The following is a 17,156-nucleotide window of genomic DNA, read 5'->3' on the forward strand; positions in this document are numbered from 1 at the left end:
TCCTCCTCTTCCTCGCCCCGGGGACGCTGAGCGCCGCGCTCGCCTTGCAGATGTCGACCTACAAGCGCGCGACGCTGGACGACGAGGAGCCCCTGGAGGCCGACGGTGACGGATACCCCAACGGCTTCCAGGTGGGACCCGCGCCCGGGATCGGAGCAGGGTTTCCCGCAGGAGCCGCGGCGCTCCGGGGGCAAAGTCCTCTCCGGATGGCGCCGGCAGGTCCCCGCGCTGCCCTTTGCTCCCGGGGCTGCGAAATCTCCCCAAATCCGAGGGGGATCCCGGGCCAGCGAGTCTGTGCCGTCGGGGGCCTTTTCCGAGCAATTACGGCTCCGCCGGGAGCTTTGTCCCGGCATAAAGGTGGGATTAGGCTAAACCGGGCGCGCTGCCGCCCGCGCGGTGGGGAAGCCGCTTTGAAAGCAGCGGGAAAGCCGGCCTCGCACCGCAGCATCCAGCCCTCCGGAGCGGCAGCGATGCTGGGAGCTTGGGAAGGGCTTTTGCTGCCCCCAAATCCAGCCCCCCCCTTTGCTCCCAATGGGGCTTAATTTTGGGGAAATCTGAGTACACTGGGAGCGCTCCTGCTTTTCCCGATTCCTGCCGGATCAGGGAGCCGAACCGGCTCTCCCGCCAGCTCTTTAAGCATCTCCATTCGGGCCGGCTTTCGGCAGGTCCACGCTTTTCCGAGCGGGCGGCAGCTCCACGTTTCCTCCCATTGTGCCGCCCTTCCTGGCGGGATCCCTGGCCTCCCTCCCAGCCTGGATCGGGCTGGGATGGATCCTTGCGGCAAGTGTGCCGCTGGCAGCTGTGTCGCTGCCATCTCCCTGGCATGGGAGCACACCGGGGGGATTCCCAATGGGGAAAAAGCCTCTTTTTATCCCTAATTCCTGCCCCTGCTCCCGCTGCAGGTGAACTTCCGAAGCCCGCGGAGCGGCGCGGGCTGCTGGTCGGAGCGCACGCGCCTGGAAAAGCAGCTGGTGGTGCTGGTGGCGGCGCTGGCCGCCGTGCTGGCCGCCTGCCTGCTCGGCATCGTCTTCCAGTACCGAGCCCGTAAGTCCGGCACCGCGCGGATGCGTGGATGGATGCTGGGATGCACGGATGGATGCACGGATGGATGGATGACACGGAGCTGGGGCCGCCGTGCCGCCCGCAGGGCCGCCGGCCGTGTGCCTGTCGGAAGCGTGCGTGTCGGTCACCAGCGCCATCCTGAGCTCGCTGGACCGGGCCGTGGATCCGTGTGAGGATTTCTTCGGCTACGCCTGCGGAGGTTGGATCCGGAGCAACCCGCTGCCCGACGGCCACTCGCGCTGGGGCACCTTCAACAACCTCTGGGAGCACAACCAGGCCGTTATGAAGCACCTGCTGGGTGAGCGGCGCCAGAGAGCGCGGGCCACGCGGATCGGGGGCTCCGGGGCACGGGAAAGTCGCTCTCTGGGGATGCAAGGATGGGATCGAGAGACTGGGTGTTCCTTGGATCACAGGAAAATCTCCCTCTGGGGATGCAAGGAAGGGGCTGAGGGTTCAGGAGTCCTCTGGACTGTGGGAAAAGCTCCTTTTGGGGATGCAAGGAGGGGTAGAAGGATTGCAGATCCCCTGGACCGCAGGAAAATCTCCTGGGAATGCAAGGATGGGACGGAGGGATCGGGGGTTCCCTGAACTGCAGGAAAATTGCCCTCTGGGGATGCAAGGCCAGACTCGAGGGCTCCCGTGAGCTTCGCTCGGACCTGGGAGCTGCAGGAAGAGCGAGCGGGGAGGAAGCGCGCCTTGTTTTGCTTCCCTTATCTCGCTTCTCCGGAGGCGCCGGCGGGAGGGACGGAGGGAGGGCGGGCGCCGGGGCTGCGGGCGCCGCTCCGAGCCGGGCGCCTCGCGCAGAGAATGCCACGGCCAACGTGTCGAGCGAGGCGGAGCGCAAGGCGCAGCGCTACTACCGCGCGTGCATGAACGAGAGCAAGATCGAGGAGCTGCGCGCCGCGCCGCTCGCCGAGCTCATCCGCAAGGTGCGTCCCCCTCTCCTGCCGGCCACGGGCGCGCCGGGAAGCTCCGGGTCTCCGGGAGCCTGATGGCGGTTCCCGCCGCAGCTCGGCGGCTGGAACGTGACGGGCGCCTGGTCCGGCGGGGACTTCAACGCGACGCTGCGGGAGGTGACGGCACACTACCGCACGTCGCCCTTCTTCTCCGTCTACGTCAGCGCCGACTCCAAGAACTCCAACAGCAACGTCATCCAGGTGGGGCCCGCGGGGCGGCTCGGCGCGGTGCCGTGTGCCGGGGCGGCCGCTGAGCGGCCCCGTCCCTGTCCCCTCCGCAGGTCGACCAGTCGGGCTTGGGGCTGCCATCCCGCGACTACTACCTGAACAGGACGGAGAACGAGAAGGTGAGGGCGCTGCCGCGCGGCTTCCCAGGAATGGGTCTTTTTCCAATGTTTTTTGGAGGTCAGGGGATGGCAGCGGCCACGCTGACTCCCCGGCACCGCGCAGGTGCTTGCCGGGTACCTGGACTACATGGTGGAGCTGGCCACCTTCCTGGGCGGCACCGACGAGGCCTCCACGCGGCAGCAGATGCAGCAGATCCTGGACTTTGAGACGGCGCTGGCCAACATCACCATCCCGCAGGAGAAGCACCGCGACGAGGAGCTCATCTACCACAAGATGACGGCCGGAGACCTCAAGGTAGGCGCGCGGCCTCCTCGGAGCCACCACCATCTCGGGGCCAAAGCGCCACAAAGCAGAGGCCGACGCGAGCGTCTCCACAGGCGCTGGCGCCGGCCGTGGACTGGCTGCCCTTCCTGGCCACCGTCTTCTACCCCGTGGAGCTCAACGAGTCGGAGCCCGTGGTGGTCTACGCCAAGGAGTACCTGGAGCAGGTCTCCGACCTCATCCTGGCCACGGATAAATGGTGAGGAGCCCCGCGGGCGGCGCGCCGGCCGCCGGCGCCCGCTGCTCACCGCCCGCCCCTGCGCCGCAGCCTCCTCCACAACTACATGATCTGGAACCTGGTGCGGAAAACCAGCCCCTTCCTCGACCAGCGCTTCCAGGACGCCGAGGAGAAGTTCATGGAGGTGATGTACGGGACGAAGAAGGTGAGTGCCACCAGCGCCCCGACCTGTGTTATGCACACATATATTTTAAGCTCAGCCGTGAGGCTTCATCCCTCTTGGCGCTCTTGCAAAGTCCCCACCATGGTGCATGGGAAGGTTTTGGGGTCCCACCAAAACCTGCATCTTCCCGGGGCTCACGGCGGGTTTCTGGCCCCACACAGACTTGCCTCCCGCGCTGGAAGTTCTGCATCAGCGACACGGACAACAACCTGGGCTTCGCCCTGGGGGCCATGTTCGTCAAGGCCACCTTTGCCGAGGACAGCAAACAAGTGGTGGGTGCCCCAGACGCGTCCCCGCAGGAGGGGGTCTGGGGACTCCCCGCTTCTGACACGGCTTTCGCCCAGGCAGAGGAGATGATCGCTGAGATCAAGACGGCCTTCGAGGAGAGCCTGGAGACGCTGCAGTGGATGGACGAGGAGACCAGGAGATCGGCCAAGGAGAAGGTGAGGGATGGCGGCGGAGCCGGGCGCTGGTCCCGTCCCACCCTGCGCTCTGCCAAAGGCTGCTCCATGTTCCCCTCCAGGCAGACGCCATCTACAACATGATCGGCTACCCCAAGTTCATCATGGACCCCAAGGAGCTGGATAAAGTGTTCAACGACGTGAGCCGCTCTGCGGGACGCGGGCCGAGATGTCCCCACCGCCCTGCCGTGCCCGCGGTCACCGCCGCTCTGCTCTCCCTTGCAGTACGAGGCCGTGCCCGACCTCTACTTCGAGAACGTCATGCAGTTCTACAACTTCTCGGCCAGGGTCACCGCTGACCAGCTCCGGAAACCGCCCAACCGGGACCAGTAAGTCCCCGTCACCACAGAGCCACCTCCCCTTGGTGGCCAGCGGGAACATCTCAAAGTCTTCTTGGTGGAGGGCTGTGATTTGGCCACGTGGGGCAAGTCCCCCCCGATGGTTTCCAGCCCCTGGGATTGTTTGGGAGAGGCAGTTACACTGTGGGAGAGCAGCTTTCCGTGGAGCTGCCGTCGCGCAGGGAGAGCCAGCGCCAACCCGGCTCCTCGTGTGCCCGCAGGTGGAGCATGACGCCGCCCACGGTCAACGCGTACTACTCGCCCACCAAGAACGAGATCGTCTTCCCCGCCGGGATCCTCCAGGCCCCCTTTTACACCCGCGCCTCTCCCAAGTAAGAGCCCGGCGACGCTGCGGGAGAAGAGCCGGGCTGGGAAAGTTCAATTCCCAAACGTCCTCCCGTTCCGAGCCCGGCAGGGTGACGCTTTCCCCATGCGGGTGTGACTGCGGGCTTCACTTTGGAGCTCTGAAGCCAGCGTCACCCTCTTGCAGGTCACTGAACTTCGGTGGCATTGGCGTGGTGGTGGGCCACGAACTCACACATGCCTTCGATGACCAAGGTAAGACCAGGACGGTTGGCTACGGTGGTGGTGGAGGAGCTGGTCACCGGCTCTTTGCCAATGGTCTCGCTCCTCGTAGGTCGGGAATATGACAAGGACGGGAACCTGCGGCCGTGGTGGAAGAACTCCTCGGTGGAGGCCTTCAAGCGGCAGACGGAGTGCATGGTGGAGCAGTACAGCAACTACACGGTCAACGGCGAGGCCGTCAACGGCAAGCACACGCTGGGCGAGAACATCGCCGACAACGGGGGCCTCAAAGCTGCTTACCGGGTAGGACGGCGGGCTGGGGTGCTGTGGCATGGGGTGGCGCGTGGTGGCCCTGACGCCGCTCTGCTGCCCGTCCTCCAGGCCTACCAAAACTGGCTGAAAAAGAACGGCGAGGAGGAAACGCTCCCCACCCTTGGCCTCACCAACCACCAGCTCTTCTTCGTGGGCTTCGCGCAGGTGGGTTGCCGTGATGCCAAGGTGGGACGTGGGTGGAAGGGGTTTCCTTGGGAGAGAGAGTGAGATGTTGGATGCCTCCAAAGATGCCATTTGGTGGCTGGTGGTAGCTTGTGGGTGAGCTGGTGGGTGGTGAGGAGCAGCTCATGGTCAAGCTTGGGTGGTAGTAGTTGGTGGGTGGCTCAGCGTGTACTTGGGTGCTGGTGGCAGTGGCTCGTGGGTGAGCTGGGTAATGGTGGTGGTGGCATGTGGACAAGATGGGTATCAGTGGTGGCTCCTAACGGGCGAGCTGGGTGGTGGTGGTGGTGGTGGGTGGCTCATGGGCGAGCTGGGTGGTGGTTTGGTGACTCAAGGGCGAATTGGATGGTAGTGGTGTTGACTTATGGGCCAGATGAGTATCAGTGGTGGCTCCTAACGGGCGAGCTGGGTGGTGGTGGTGGTTTGGTGACTCATGGGTGAGCTGGGTGGTGGCTTGGTGACTCTTGGTTGAGTTGGATGGTAGTGATGTTGACTTATGGGCGATAGGGGTATCAGTGGTGGCTCCCCATGAGCAAGCTGGGTGGTGGTGGTGGCTCACGGGTGAACCGGGTGACGCTGGTGGCTCATGCTCAAGACGGGCAGCAGCGATGGTTCCTCGGGGGGGATCTCGGGCGGTGGCGGAGGCTCCCGGTCCAGCGGGAGCTCGAGCCGCCCCTGTCCCGCGTGCCGCAGGTGTGGTGCTCCGTGCGCACGCCCGAGAGCTCGCACGAGGGGCTCATCACCGACCCGCACAGCCCCTCGCGCTACCGCGTCATCGGCACCGTCTCCAACTCGCGCGAGTTCGCCCAGCACTTCGCCTGCCCGCCCGGCTCCCCCATGAACCCCCCCAAGAAGTGCGAGGTCTGGTGACGGGCGCGCGCCCCGGGCCGCCGTCCCCGCGCGCCCCCGGCCTTCCCCGAGGCTCAAAACCACTTCTCCGTGCAACGAGCCGCCCGCGGCTCGACCCACTGTGAAACGCCCTCTCCTCGCTCCCGGAGTGACTCTGAGCTATATTTTTCTGTATATTATTTTTCCTGTTCCAACGTGACCAGGCGCCCGCGCAGCAAAGGCAGCGGGGCTGGAAAGCATCGAAAGCATCTCGAAATATATTTTTTTTTTTGCAAAGCAGGGGGGGAGGGAAATATTTTTCTAGCATTGTGGAATACACTGGAAGAGTTCAGGGACAACACATTTTAAAAGTTGTTTTTTTAAAAAAAAAATACAAAGGATTAGTATATTTATTACTTTATTTTTTCTAAGAGCCGCGGCCTCCGCCACGGGAAGCCCCGGATGCAGCCCCCGCAGCCCCGTTTTTCCCGGAGGACCGTCCTGGGAAGCCGCTGATGGGGAAAGCGGGGCCGGGTGCCGGCTGGCTCGGAGCACGGCTTAGCTTTAATTTCCGAAGGCAAAGGGAAGAGGCCGATGTGCCAAAGAGCGCTCCCGCTCCGTGCCCGCTTCCCTGGCAGACTCCTTTCTTTATATATTTTTTTAATTTGAATTTTTATTTCTTGGCAAAACCCCTTTGCCCACAAGAGCTGCAAGCCCCAAATGGGGGGAGAGAGCGACCGCTGTCCCCTCCGCGGGCAAGGGGCTTCCCGGGGGGCTTTAATGCTCTTCCTGCAGTTTTTTTGGGGAAGAAACCACTGCTTGGTGGTGGCGCTGAGGGTTTTTTTTTTTTTAAATATTTATATGTAAAAGCAGAGATGGAAGGGGGGAGGGGACTTTTTTGTAACTATTTTTTCATCTTTCAGTGTGAGGCTCCTTGTAATTGAAATAAATCCTTTCTACTGGACCGAGGCTGGTGCCGAGGTGTTTTTGCTGCGGGCCAGAGCCGCGTGTGTCCGTGTGTCCGTCTGTCTTGCCCCTGTGTGGTCCCTATGGAGGAGACTGGCCCTGCCATAAAGGGCGGCTGGGAGCAGCAAGGGAGCTTTTTTGGGGGGAAAAACAAGCTGGGAATGCGAAGGAAGAGGTGGAAGGGGCCAGGGGCCTCCGCTTCCCGGGCAGCGGGATGCAGCTGTGGCTGCCAGGAGCCCGCAGAGGGCAGTGGAGCCGAGGAAATCCCGGAGCGGGGCCTGGCATGCAGGAGAAGGCTCCGAGCGGGATGGTTTTGCTTTATTTTTATTTTATTTATTTATTTATTCCCTGGAAACTGCTGTTTCTCAGTGCTGGGTGGCTGGGGGTTGCCTAAGCTGCAGGCTCGTGATTGGCCAAGTTGTCCCATGTTGTAGGGCCTGTGCTTGGAGAGGTGGCGGTGACAAAGGGCGACAAGTGAGGGGTGTGGGGGTTGGGGACACGGGGGCAGCCCTGGCACCCCAGGCTTGGTGCTGTGGGTCTCATTGCTTCAGGGCCGGGGGTCACTTCAGGGCTGTGTGTCTCCTCACGGCCATGTCTCCCCGCAGGGCTAGGTGGCTCCTCAAGGCCATGTATCACCCCGGGTGTCCCCTTGGGGCTGGCTGTCCCCTCAACACCCCGTCTTCCCTTGGGGACAGGTGACAACCCCCGCTCGGGTGCCCCGTTCCCTGTGTCCCCTCCGGGCCCCCTGTTCCCGCCCAGCAGCCGAGTGCTACCGAAGCCTTTCCGGAAATGCCCGAAGCGGCCACGTCCGAGCGGTTCCGGAAATACCCGAGCGCACCCCCTTACCTCCACCCCCGACACCGGGCGGGTGGAAGGGAAATCGAGCCTTTCCGAAGATTCCCGAGCGCCTTCGCGCGCCGGTCTCCGGTGCGAGCCGAAGTTTCCCGAGCGCTCGCTTGGGGGTCACGCGAGGCGGCGGGTGAGGGCGGAGAGAGCGCGCGGCCGCGAAGGCGTCCGGAAGGAGCCGAAGTTTCCCGAGAGCGGCTCCGGGGCGAGCAGCTCCGGAAAGAGCCGAAGGTTGCCGAGCGCCGGTGGGCCGAGCGGCTCCGGAGCGGCCCGAAGGCGCCCGAGCGTCCGTCCTGCCGGACTGCTGGAGGCGGCCGCAGCGCCATGTTTGATGCTCCGCTACTCCAGTGAGGAAAATCCGCCGGCATCGCCCGAGAGCCGCCACCGCGACGGGCGCCGCTGCCGCCGGCGAGGGCGACCGAGACCCCCCCCTGCCGCCGCCGCCGCCTCATGAGCAGCGCGGCCTGAGCCGCCGCCTCCCCCCCTCCCCTCCCCGCCGGCCCCTCGCCCGTCCCCTCCCCGGCGCGAGCCCTCCGGGAGGCAGGCGCGTTGTCACGGAGACCGGCGGCCGGTGCCGGCCCGCCGCGCTGCCCGGGCCCGCCGCTCGCGCGGCCCGCCTCGCCCCCGGCCCCGGCGCCGCTCCCCGCCGGGGGGTGGTGGCTCCGCTTGGCCATGAGTTTACCGCAGAAGGCGCCTCTCAAGCCCGGCAGCGCGGCGGCGGCGGCGGGGACCGGAGCCGGCAGCGCGGCGGCGGCGGCGGGGCCGCCTCCCCCCCCGGCTCCCCCTCACGCGGCGGCGGCGCCTCCGCCTCACCCCAACATCAGGGCCCTGCCGGCCCAGCCGCCCCAGCCGTATCCTTTGGCCCGGGGGCGCAAGGGGGGATTTGGGGGCGGGGGGGCACCCCCTTCCCCACAGCGAGCGGCGGGGGACACCAATTAGTCGGGGGTGGGAAGCTCCTTTTCGTGCCCCCCTTAAAACACATTTTTTTTTGGCGAAGGGGGAAGGGTTGCACCTGCTGGGGTCCCCTGGAAACCCTCCTCTCCATGGCAAGGACCCTTCCCCTAGGAACCCCCCCAAAACCAGCAGTGACCCCCAAGGGGAAACTTTAAATCGCTTTTATTTTTGTCTCCACTCCTCCTTCCTAGCCAGGTAAGTGCTTGGGTTTTGTTTGGGTTGGGTTTGCTCGGTTTTGTATTTATTTGTTATTTATTTTTATATATATATATATTTAAATGAGGCGGATTTAAAAGCCGGCCGGTGCTGCTGCTGTTTTTTTTTTTTTTTTGTCTTTTCCTGTGTGGTTTATTATGATTTTTCGCCTCCTGCCCGGCCCATGGAAATAAATCGCAGGGGGGCCGCCCCAGCGAGCGGCTTCCTCCGCAAGGCCCCGCACGCCGTGGAGGAGGTTTCCTCTGGAAATCCCACCGCCGGCCCCCCCAAAAAGCACATATACAAAGAGAGGCTGAGAAGGGGGCTGCGTTTTGCTGCGAAATGTGTTTTTTCGCACAGGTCTCCGCTGGTGCCGACTAGGCCCCGCGCCGGGCGGCGAATCCTGCAGGGCTCAGCAGGAAAGTGAGGCGGCGAGCGGGACGTGTGTGTGTTTTGTTCCCAGGCGGCATTTCCCGGATCAAAACCGGACTTTTTTTCCACCCTGGAAGTTTTGGGGAAGCGGAAAGTGCGATCCGGCCCGGCCGCGCCGGGACCTGCTCCGTGTCTTGCTCGCTGGGGCTGCGTGCGCCCTCGGAGAGCGGATTTTGCTGTTTTCTCGGCACTTACGGCTCTCCGTTTTTAAAATGGAAGCGGGTATTTTGTCCGGCTGTGCCATGCGTGTGCCTGGAGCTGCTCCCCGCGCGCTGGCGTCTCTGCGCTCCCACTTTCGTTTTGGAGGTGGGAAAACCGAGTGCTTTTATTTAGCATCATTTTAGCTCCATTGTTTTCGTGAGCTTCCGGCCAGAATCATTCCTGCCGCGGCCGCAGAGGCATCGCTCGGATCATGAGACCGTTGACGTTGCGGGTTTGTTTGGGTCAAGTGAAAGCTCGGCCGGGCCGTGCAGGGATGCACGCGGCGCCCGGTGTTTTTGCCTGACTCGTGATGTTTTTTAATGCCAACGCGTGGTTTATTTAGGAGTTGGGATAAAACTAGTGCTGCGGCGCTGTCACCGCAGAGCAGCTCGCTTGAGGGACTTGCTTCCCAGCGGTGCCATTGAGCTTGGTGGTGGATGTGAGGCGGGCCGTGCTGCAGGAATTGGAAGAAAAGACCCCCACTCATCGTCTGTGGGAAGTTTGGGCTTCCCTCTGGAGGGAAATCCCAAAGGAGCGGGCAGATCCTGTGCCCAAGGAGCCGACGGGGACGCGGTGGGACACAGGTTTTTATTTATAGCAGCGCGTGTTTTGGAAACGCCGCCTTTGCCCCGTGCAAACTCCTTGGCTTTTAAAGCAACGCGCCGGCCTCGTCCCCCACACAAACACCGCGTCCCGGGTGACTCCGCTCAGGTGTCCGGCTGTTTTTCTCTTCCACGTGTTTCCGGAGAGTGACCCAAGGCTGTTACCTTGCAAAAGCTGCGCTTGGGGAGCATAGTTCATCGGTGCCTTGCTGAAGTGCACCAGGGTCATCTGAGTTCAGCTGTATTTTTAGTCCTGTTTGTTTTTTCTTTCCTTTATCTTTTTTTTTTCTTTTGTTTTTTCTTTCTTTTTTGTTTTTTTTTTCCGAAATGACTATTGAGACAGCATTACCTCTCAACGGATGGGTTGCAATTTCCAGCTTTGCATTTCCCTCGGAAAGCAGCGCGAGGATTTATTTATTTGTTGGTGCGAGTGCTCGGGACCTTCGTTATATGGCAAGAGGTGGGAGCTCCGAGCCGGGCGTTTTAAACGGGAGCTGTTTTCACGTGGAGAGCGCGGTGCCACTGGAAACGCACGGGATTTTAGTCTTCAGGGCCTGGGGAAATTGTCTGGTTGTCTGCGGGGTGTGAGGAATTGGGGTGAAGGGGGCTGTGCAGGAGGAGCACTGAACACCGCTGAACCCCACCTGCAGAATGGGGTTAGGGAGAGAAAAGATCAAAATGCAGGGAGAAGAGAGAGTTGTTGAAGTGATTTCTGGAAGGAAAGTGCAAATCGGAGAGAATCTGTGTGGAATCTGACGCAAAACCAGGAATGTTTTGGTGCGAGTTCGTTCTCTTCTGCGCTACCTGGGAAGCTCTTGTAGGTGCCGTGGGTTAAGCAAGAGCTTTGAAAGTTTTCTCTAACATAAAATGGCTTTGGGAATCTTAATTTTCTGTCCAAAAATAACCTGAAATTATTCTGCATTCCTAATGGCAAGGATTAAATCAAACCTGGTTCGAGGCACAAATGGCGCTCAAAGTCGTCGGTCCGAAGGAAACCTCCAGTTTAACTGTACATCAGGAAGGGGCTCTAGGTGTGTGTCCCTGTGAAATCATCCTCAGAGGTGTGTTTTCATGGAAAACAAATGCAGCTTTCCCTCCCTTTGCTTGAGCTAGCTCTGAGGAACGAGCTCCCGGTGAACGCGGTCGCTCCGCGGCAAGGCTTATTTTAGGAAAATGCGAAATCCCGAAGGTCCCTTCCTGCGTGCGAGCTCGGAGAGTTTGGGCTTGACGTGTGTTCAACTAAACCGCGTTTCTTTCCTCGTCCTCGCTGCTCACTTTCCACAAGTGATTTTATTTTTGAGTGTTATGCAAAGCTGCTCTTCAAAAAGCCCCCGTGCTGCGAGTACATTTTGTGCATCCGTATAATTAGGGCACCGGTTTCTTCGCAGCTCCGGCCCGGACACTGGCAGAGGACAAGCAGACGGGTATGTCATGTATTCCGGTGACGGGGCCCATCAGGGTTAATTCCATGCTGTTCTGGGAGCCAAGTTTGAGCCATCTTGGGCTCTGTGCTGCTCTCAGTAGGGTTTTGTTTTCTTCATTTTGCCCAACTTTGCGTTTGGAGGGAATTCAGCTTCCCAGTTGGTGATGGGTTGTTGCGTGGAGTTTCCGTCTTTGCTGGCGGCAGCTTAGCGAGCAGAGAAACGAGCAGAAGTGCAAATACGTTGCCACGGGAGGGAAAAACACCTGCGGGTTTCTCCAAGGAGAGCATCCCCAGCGTATCCCAGAGGAGACCAGGTTGCCACGATGCCTTCGGGGAGCTTGGGACCAACGCCATCTTCTCGAGCTGCATCCGTTCGTTATGGGAATGTTTATTTTTTCTGGAATACGTGGTGACTTTTTATGCTCCCTGGGGGCTTTATCCATTGAAGAGGACCCGAGGGTTAGGCAGGCCCTATGTGCCACGTCCCCGCGCTCCGGCTGCATCGACTCGAGCTTTCGTGTGGAACTCAAACTACAATACGAGCGCAGGCAGCGGTTCCCTTCCAGGTGCTGCTCGGGAAGGCGGCTGTTCGGAGAGGCGCCGGCACGAAGAAGAAGGAGATGCAAAAGGCAGGATGGACGGGAGGCCCTGCGGTGAGACCAGGGATGCTCCTTGCGGCTGTCCGGAGCATGAGACTCGGACGAGCTCCCTGAATCCATGTCCAGGTGAAGGGATGGAGGGGAACCCGTGTGCCAGGGCACAGTCTTTGGCACGTGCTGCCCAAATTTAAGTGCTTTTAGACCTCTGTGCCATCTCGGCGCCATCTCGGCTGTTGATGGTCCCCATTCTTGGCACATCATAACGGTCTTTCAAGCAGGAATAGCTCGGGTTGATTCGGTGACAACGGCCACTCGTGTTATAGTGCTGAGATGTCACTTCAGCAGCTTTGGAGGAGTTTGTGGGGAAGCGACCTGATGAAGGCCGTTCTTTCCAACACGTGCTTTGAAATAGTTTATTTTCTTCCCGTGTCTGAAGACACAAATGTCTATGTTCTCTGGCAGACATCTGCATGAGAAGGTTACTTGAGGCGTTATATATATAATTTTTAATATGCAGTACTGGTCTTGGAACTTGGGTTGTATTTGTATCCATGGTAAGAAGCTGGTGAGAGAGTAATGAGAGATTTAAAATAAATAACTTCCCTTTTAGATGTTGGTAAGTGGAAGGATTTTCATTTGTGTATGTGGCTTTTGTCAACCACCTTTTGGTTGAAAGGCTCTTTTATAGCAATAACTAATATTGGGATGTGCCAAATGTGCCTCCTCTTCATTTTTGTGCGATAGTTGAGAGTTCCCAGTGAAGATTTTCTCCTTAGAAGATGTAGGCAACCTCTATTTTCTTTCTCTCCTTAATCCAGCAATTTCAGGGCTAGTCAACTGTCAAGTTCAGTTGTGTGCAAATCCTCTAATATGATTAGAGTTGCTATAGTTTTGACTCTGGGGAATTATACGGGGTGGCATCGCTGGTTTACAGGCGTTTCTCTAATAGCAAACTTCATCTGTGACTGGAATGGGGCAGAAGGAGCTGGCGTTCGTTAGAGCAGCGTTGCTGTGGATGGAGGAAAAGCTTTAAAGGGCCTTGTGTGTATGGGACTTGCATATTAAACTGTTTATGTATATAATTTAAGAAAATGTAATCAATGTGGCTGCTCGTAGTAGTTTCGCTCTTGATGGTACTTCCAGGAGCTTCTTGTCTGTGCAGCCCTCCCTTCCCAACCGTGGACTTTGGAACTGGTGTTGTGGAACAGCTGGAAGAATAAAATAGAAAAGATTCTTAAAAAGGATCAAAGGGAGGTGAGAAAAAAAAAAAAGAAAGCTTTTAGGCTAGTGAAATTTTCTAGTACATGTTATTCTTATGTTTTATTATATGTGTTTGGAAGATGTCCCGGAACGCGCTCTCCCTTTCCCTAGTAGGTGATGGCAGGTTGTTGCTGATGGGACTTGAATCAAATTGCTGCTGGGTGTGTAACTAGGTTAATGGGACAGTGTTTTATTTTTTCTTTCCTGAAAGGAAAATTACATGTTCTCCATTCTTATTGTATGATAAAAACTGCTTTTACCTTTGGCTTCATCTGCGATGGACAGAAACAGGCTGGTTTCCCACCAAGCGCAAGTTTTCCGAGTGCTCGAATCGGCAGGAATGAGAATCTTCTGGAATACGAATATTATAATAATAAGAGCAAGTAGACAGGAGTAGTGGTGCAGGAAGCTCCACTAGAGCCATCCCACCCTCATCAGGAGAAAAGACTTCATGTGGTGTCTCCTCAGGATGGCAGGAAAAGAAATCACGCTGCCCGTCCTTGAGTTTTTGATGCTCTAAAACCACAGACCAAGAAGACTGAACACAGTCCAAGAGCTTAGTCGAATAATGCAGGTTTTCCTGAGTTTGGGAAGCCTTAGCAAGGTGGAAGGTAACGAAAGTTGCGCCGCTCCCCTCTCTGCTTGCCCAAATCTTGCAGGTTTGCCCGTGTTTTGGTTTGATTCGCGTGCGACAGCAGCTCTGCGAGTTGCTGCATTACTGAAACGAGGGTGGTTTCAATGTCTGTCTTGCTGTGGTTTTTGAAGATACTCTTGAACTAATACTATGGCTGTGTGAAAGCATAGAAATCATTGAAAATGGTATTTTTCTGGGCAAAAAAGCAGAATTTTTGTTGATATGCAAATATTGCAAGGTGTAACCTATAGGATGCTCTGTGAGCTTAAGTCGTTCAGCTTAGTACTATTGATTATAGTACCAAAAATCTGCAATAAAACTTGCACAGTTTTGGACATCCTAAAATATCTAGTGGCACGGGACCTGTTGGAGCCTGTGTGAACTCCAGGTGACTCAATGTAGTGTCACTTGGTCACATAGTCCTGAGCTCCAAGCAGGCCGAGACAGTTGCAGGGAGCACCTGGAGGATTTGAATTCACTGGGATAATTGGGATAACCCCCTGAAATGGAGATTATGGGGGAAACCGGTGAGGTGCAGAAACAAGCCAGGCGCGGGAAGGACACGTGCTCCGGGTGACAGCGCTGCTGTCACCGTGATGCCTCCTGACAGCTCGACCGGCCAAGCATTCAGTTCTTACCACGAATTCCCAGCGTGAAGCATTAGCGACGCAGTGGGAAACGTAGCCTGGTGAATGAGGGAATGAATTTGGACTCGTAGGAGGTTAAAATTGCCCCTGCTGAGTACTGACGGACTTGTGTCTGCTCTGGAAGCTTCCCTCGGTCCCTGTCCTGTAACAGCGGGGCCCTGCATGCAAATAAGTCCTTCCCTAAAGGAAAGCTGGAGCCAGGAGGTTGTCCTTGGTGCCTCGGGTTTAGGGGAGCTGGGCTGAGCTCAGACTCTACTAACGGCACGATAAGAACAAGGCTTTTCAGGAGACCATCCGGAAACCCCCAGGAAGTAACTTCCTGGAGTATCTCCTAGGCTCCCGTTGGAAGAGTGAGGTCGCATATCTCTTCTTACAGCTCGGTGCTGCTTCCAGTAGTTAGCAGGGCCCTTTCTGCCCGTGCTGCGTGAGAGCAGATAGGAGGTTCCTGCGCAGGCTCTTGGCTTCGCCGCCCAGCCCGAGCTGCCTTCTCCAGTTGCCCTTTTTGGTGGCTGTGGCCCTGTAGCTCTTGATTAAGAGCTTTCGCTCCGCAGCTCTTCTCCTACCCCTCCCATCCGCTTCCCTCTCTAACGCTTTAGGAAGAGGCTCGCTTTGGAGGAGCTGGCGGGTTGCGCGCGGAGCGGCCGCGGTTCCCTTCGCGCGGGATGTTCGTGGTTCCCAGCCGGGGCAGAGATGCCCATCGGCAGCAGCAGCCCGAGCGCTCTCTGGCCGTGTGTGTGTCCTGCCCTCTCTGCGAGGAGCTTTGCAGCGGGCAGAGCTGCCTCTTGAACGTGCAGGGATTTCTCTGCTAAACACTCCCTTGCATAAATACGTTTTTTAACATTTCCAAAGGCTCTGTAGCCAGAGGCCAGTATAGAACCTCACAGAAGAAAGCAGTGTTAAGACATCTCTGTCCTTCAGGTAATAAGGTTTTTTTTTTTTCCTTCTGTTGTAGCTAATTGCAAGAATAAATGCAGCTAACAGTATCTGATGGTCTTTTTTTTCTGCTGCGTGTACCAAGAAGTGCCTTGTTCTCCTTTCCCTCCCAGCTTAGTTCGTTTTTAGACGCTGAAGGGCATTTCGAGACTTTGTTATAACTTCGTTTTACATCGTGTTTATATGAAACAGACCAAAAAAAAGTCCCATCCAGTGCTTTGCCAAATATTTTTGGAAAGCCCAAGCTCTGCGCGGAATCGTTTTCACGTTCCGCCTGCTCCTTGGTGTGTTTTGACTATAGAAGAATCTTTTCCAGCCTGGAAAAAGGCTCTGAGAGATTAGCCTTCAAGTAGTCACTTGAGGCAGGTTGATTAAGAAACATGCTCGACGTTAGATTTAATCAAGATTTGAATAATGGAGTTACAATTGACTGTCACTCCCGTAATCCGGTTATTTTTAGCCCGGAATTGGTACGTGCCGCTCCCCAACTAGTCGATACCTCCGCGCTGAGGATGGCCTGAGCAAAATGCCCTTTGACAGAGCGAATCTTCTCCCGTTTTGGAGCAGAAGCAGGTCCAGCTGCGTGGTGGTGGCAGGACAAGCTCCTCTTGTATCCAAGAAACACCGGATCTGTGTTGGGAAAGAGCTCTGTGAGTCACTCTAAAATTAATCACCTTTTGCTCTTGGATTTCTTGGAAGAGCAAAGCTCAGGGATGACTTGAGGATGTGAATAAGATTTGCCCAAGCAGGTGCTCCAGGTACTGCTGCTGTGCAGAAGCTTTTCCTGCTGGCAGCCCCGCGTGATGTGGCAATTGCTGACACTTGTTGCTCTCCTCTTCCGAAGCCCTGGAAGTCAAACTGTGGCCAGAACTCGCTCAGAATCCGCCTGTCACCCTGGCCCTGTGCTCAAGCCCCGGCTGTGAGTGCGACAGTGCGAATTGCAAGGATTGGAGTGTGAGTTCCCACATCCCGAGCCCTTTTCCGTGTGCTGCCCGGAGCCAGGTGCCTTCCAGGGAGCTGGGTTTGGGGGAAATGCTGCTCAGCTGCAGGTCTTCCCTTAGCACGGGAACCAAACTGCTGCCTTGCTGGGACTTCACATCTCCAGCCCACAAAAACGGCAGGACTTTGGGTAAAATCAGCTGCCAGCGGGTGAATCCGGGTGGCTTTGAAGGAGTTTCCTGCTTTGTTGGTGCGACTCGGGGCTGCAGAGTACCGAAACTCCTGATTTGTTGAATCTCTCTTTAAAACAGGGAAATCGCAACAAAATAGTCTTTGCAGGGAAAAGAGTGTTTGCTCTAAAAACAAAAATGACCCATACCTGTGCCTGGTGAACCCTCTGCAATAACACCATTTTATTTGCAGTAGCAGCAGCTTCCCTGCAGCACCCTATGTCTGTGGGGCTCCTAAAAGGCCGCTGCTTGTGGGGGATGGATCTCTTGGTGCTGTCAAACAAATAGTTACTTAGCACCAAGTGGGAATCGTGGATCCGAGTGCTGGGCACTGGGCTTCCCTTTGCCACATCCAGGACGCCCGCGTGGAGGTTTCGGATAAATAATAAAATAACAAAATATTCAAGCAGAAAGGCAGCGCGTAGCGCTCGAGTGCCACGCAGTCCCCTCCAGGAGAACTTCTGCTTTCTTTTCCGTTTTATTGAGTAACTTCTGTCATAAATGGTCGGGTTCCTAAATGCTGCTGTTTCCTAATTGTCGTCACCAACTCCGAAATCGCTGTT

General features: G+C 57.4%; 2 protein-coding genes across 7 annotated transcripts in view; both read left to right on the forward strand.

Annotated features, from left to right (window-relative positions):
• Positions 1-50: 50 nt before the first annotated feature.
• Positions 51-5,852, forward strand: ECE1 (endothelin converting enzyme 1). The gene is made up of 18 exons (XM_088529556.1): positions 51-131; positions 903-1,044; positions 1,148-1,360; positions 1,867-1,991; positions 2,073-2,219; positions 2,300-2,365; positions 2,469-2,660; positions 2,744-2,886; positions 2,956-3,070; positions 3,250-3,360; positions 3,433-3,531; positions 3,612-3,689; positions 3,775-3,878; positions 4,109-4,219; positions 4,378-4,445; positions 4,525-4,715; positions 4,794-4,889; positions 5,598-5,852. The coding sequence occupies exons 1-18, from the start codon at positions 51-53 to the stop codon at positions 5,772-5,774; spliced, it is 2,259 nt and encodes a 752-aa protein (XP_088385682.1). The 3' UTR covers positions 5,775-5,852.
• Positions 5,853-8,321: 2,469 nt separating this feature from the next.
• The window catches only part of EIF4G3 (eukaryotic translation initiation factor 4 gamma 3), a 72,942-nt gene continuing 64,107 nt past the window's right edge, over positions 8,322-17,156 (forward strand). For 2 of the 6 annotated variants that reach the window (XM_088529538.1, XM_088529539.1), the window contains exon 1: positions 8,340-8,395. The gene's annotated coding sequence lies outside the window, so the exon portion shown is untranslated. Of the gene's footprint in view, positions 8,396-17,156 lie in introns of all 6 variants that reach the window. The other 4 variants (XM_088529540.1, XM_088529544.1, XM_088529543.1 and 1 more) reach the window with 3 other exon arrangements.

Source organism: Tinamus guttatus, unplaced genomic scaffold (assembly GCF_059628265.1).
Source record: "Tinamus guttatus ecotype Peru unplaced genomic scaffold, ASM5962826v1 Tinamus_guttatus_pri_ptg000332l, whole genome shotgun sequence".
Taxonomy (NCBI): domain Eukaryota; kingdom Metazoa; phylum Chordata; class Aves; order Tinamiformes; family Tinamidae; genus Tinamus; species Tinamus guttatus.

Excerpts from the sequence above, each read along its gene's own strand:
- ECE1 (XM_088529556.1), top strand. The coding sequence starts at position 51 with ATGTCGACCTACAAGCGCGCGACGCTGGACGACGAGGAGCCCCTGGAG. Across the intron at positions 3,071-3,249 it reads TGATGTACGGGACGAAGAAG|ACTTGCCTCCCGCGCTGGAA; the intron begins GTGAGTGCCACC and ends GGCCCCACACAG. Across the intron at positions 3,532-3,611 it reads GGAGATCGGCCAAGGAGAAG|GCAGACGCCATCTACAACAT; the intron begins GTGAGGGATGGC and ends GTTCCCCTCCAG.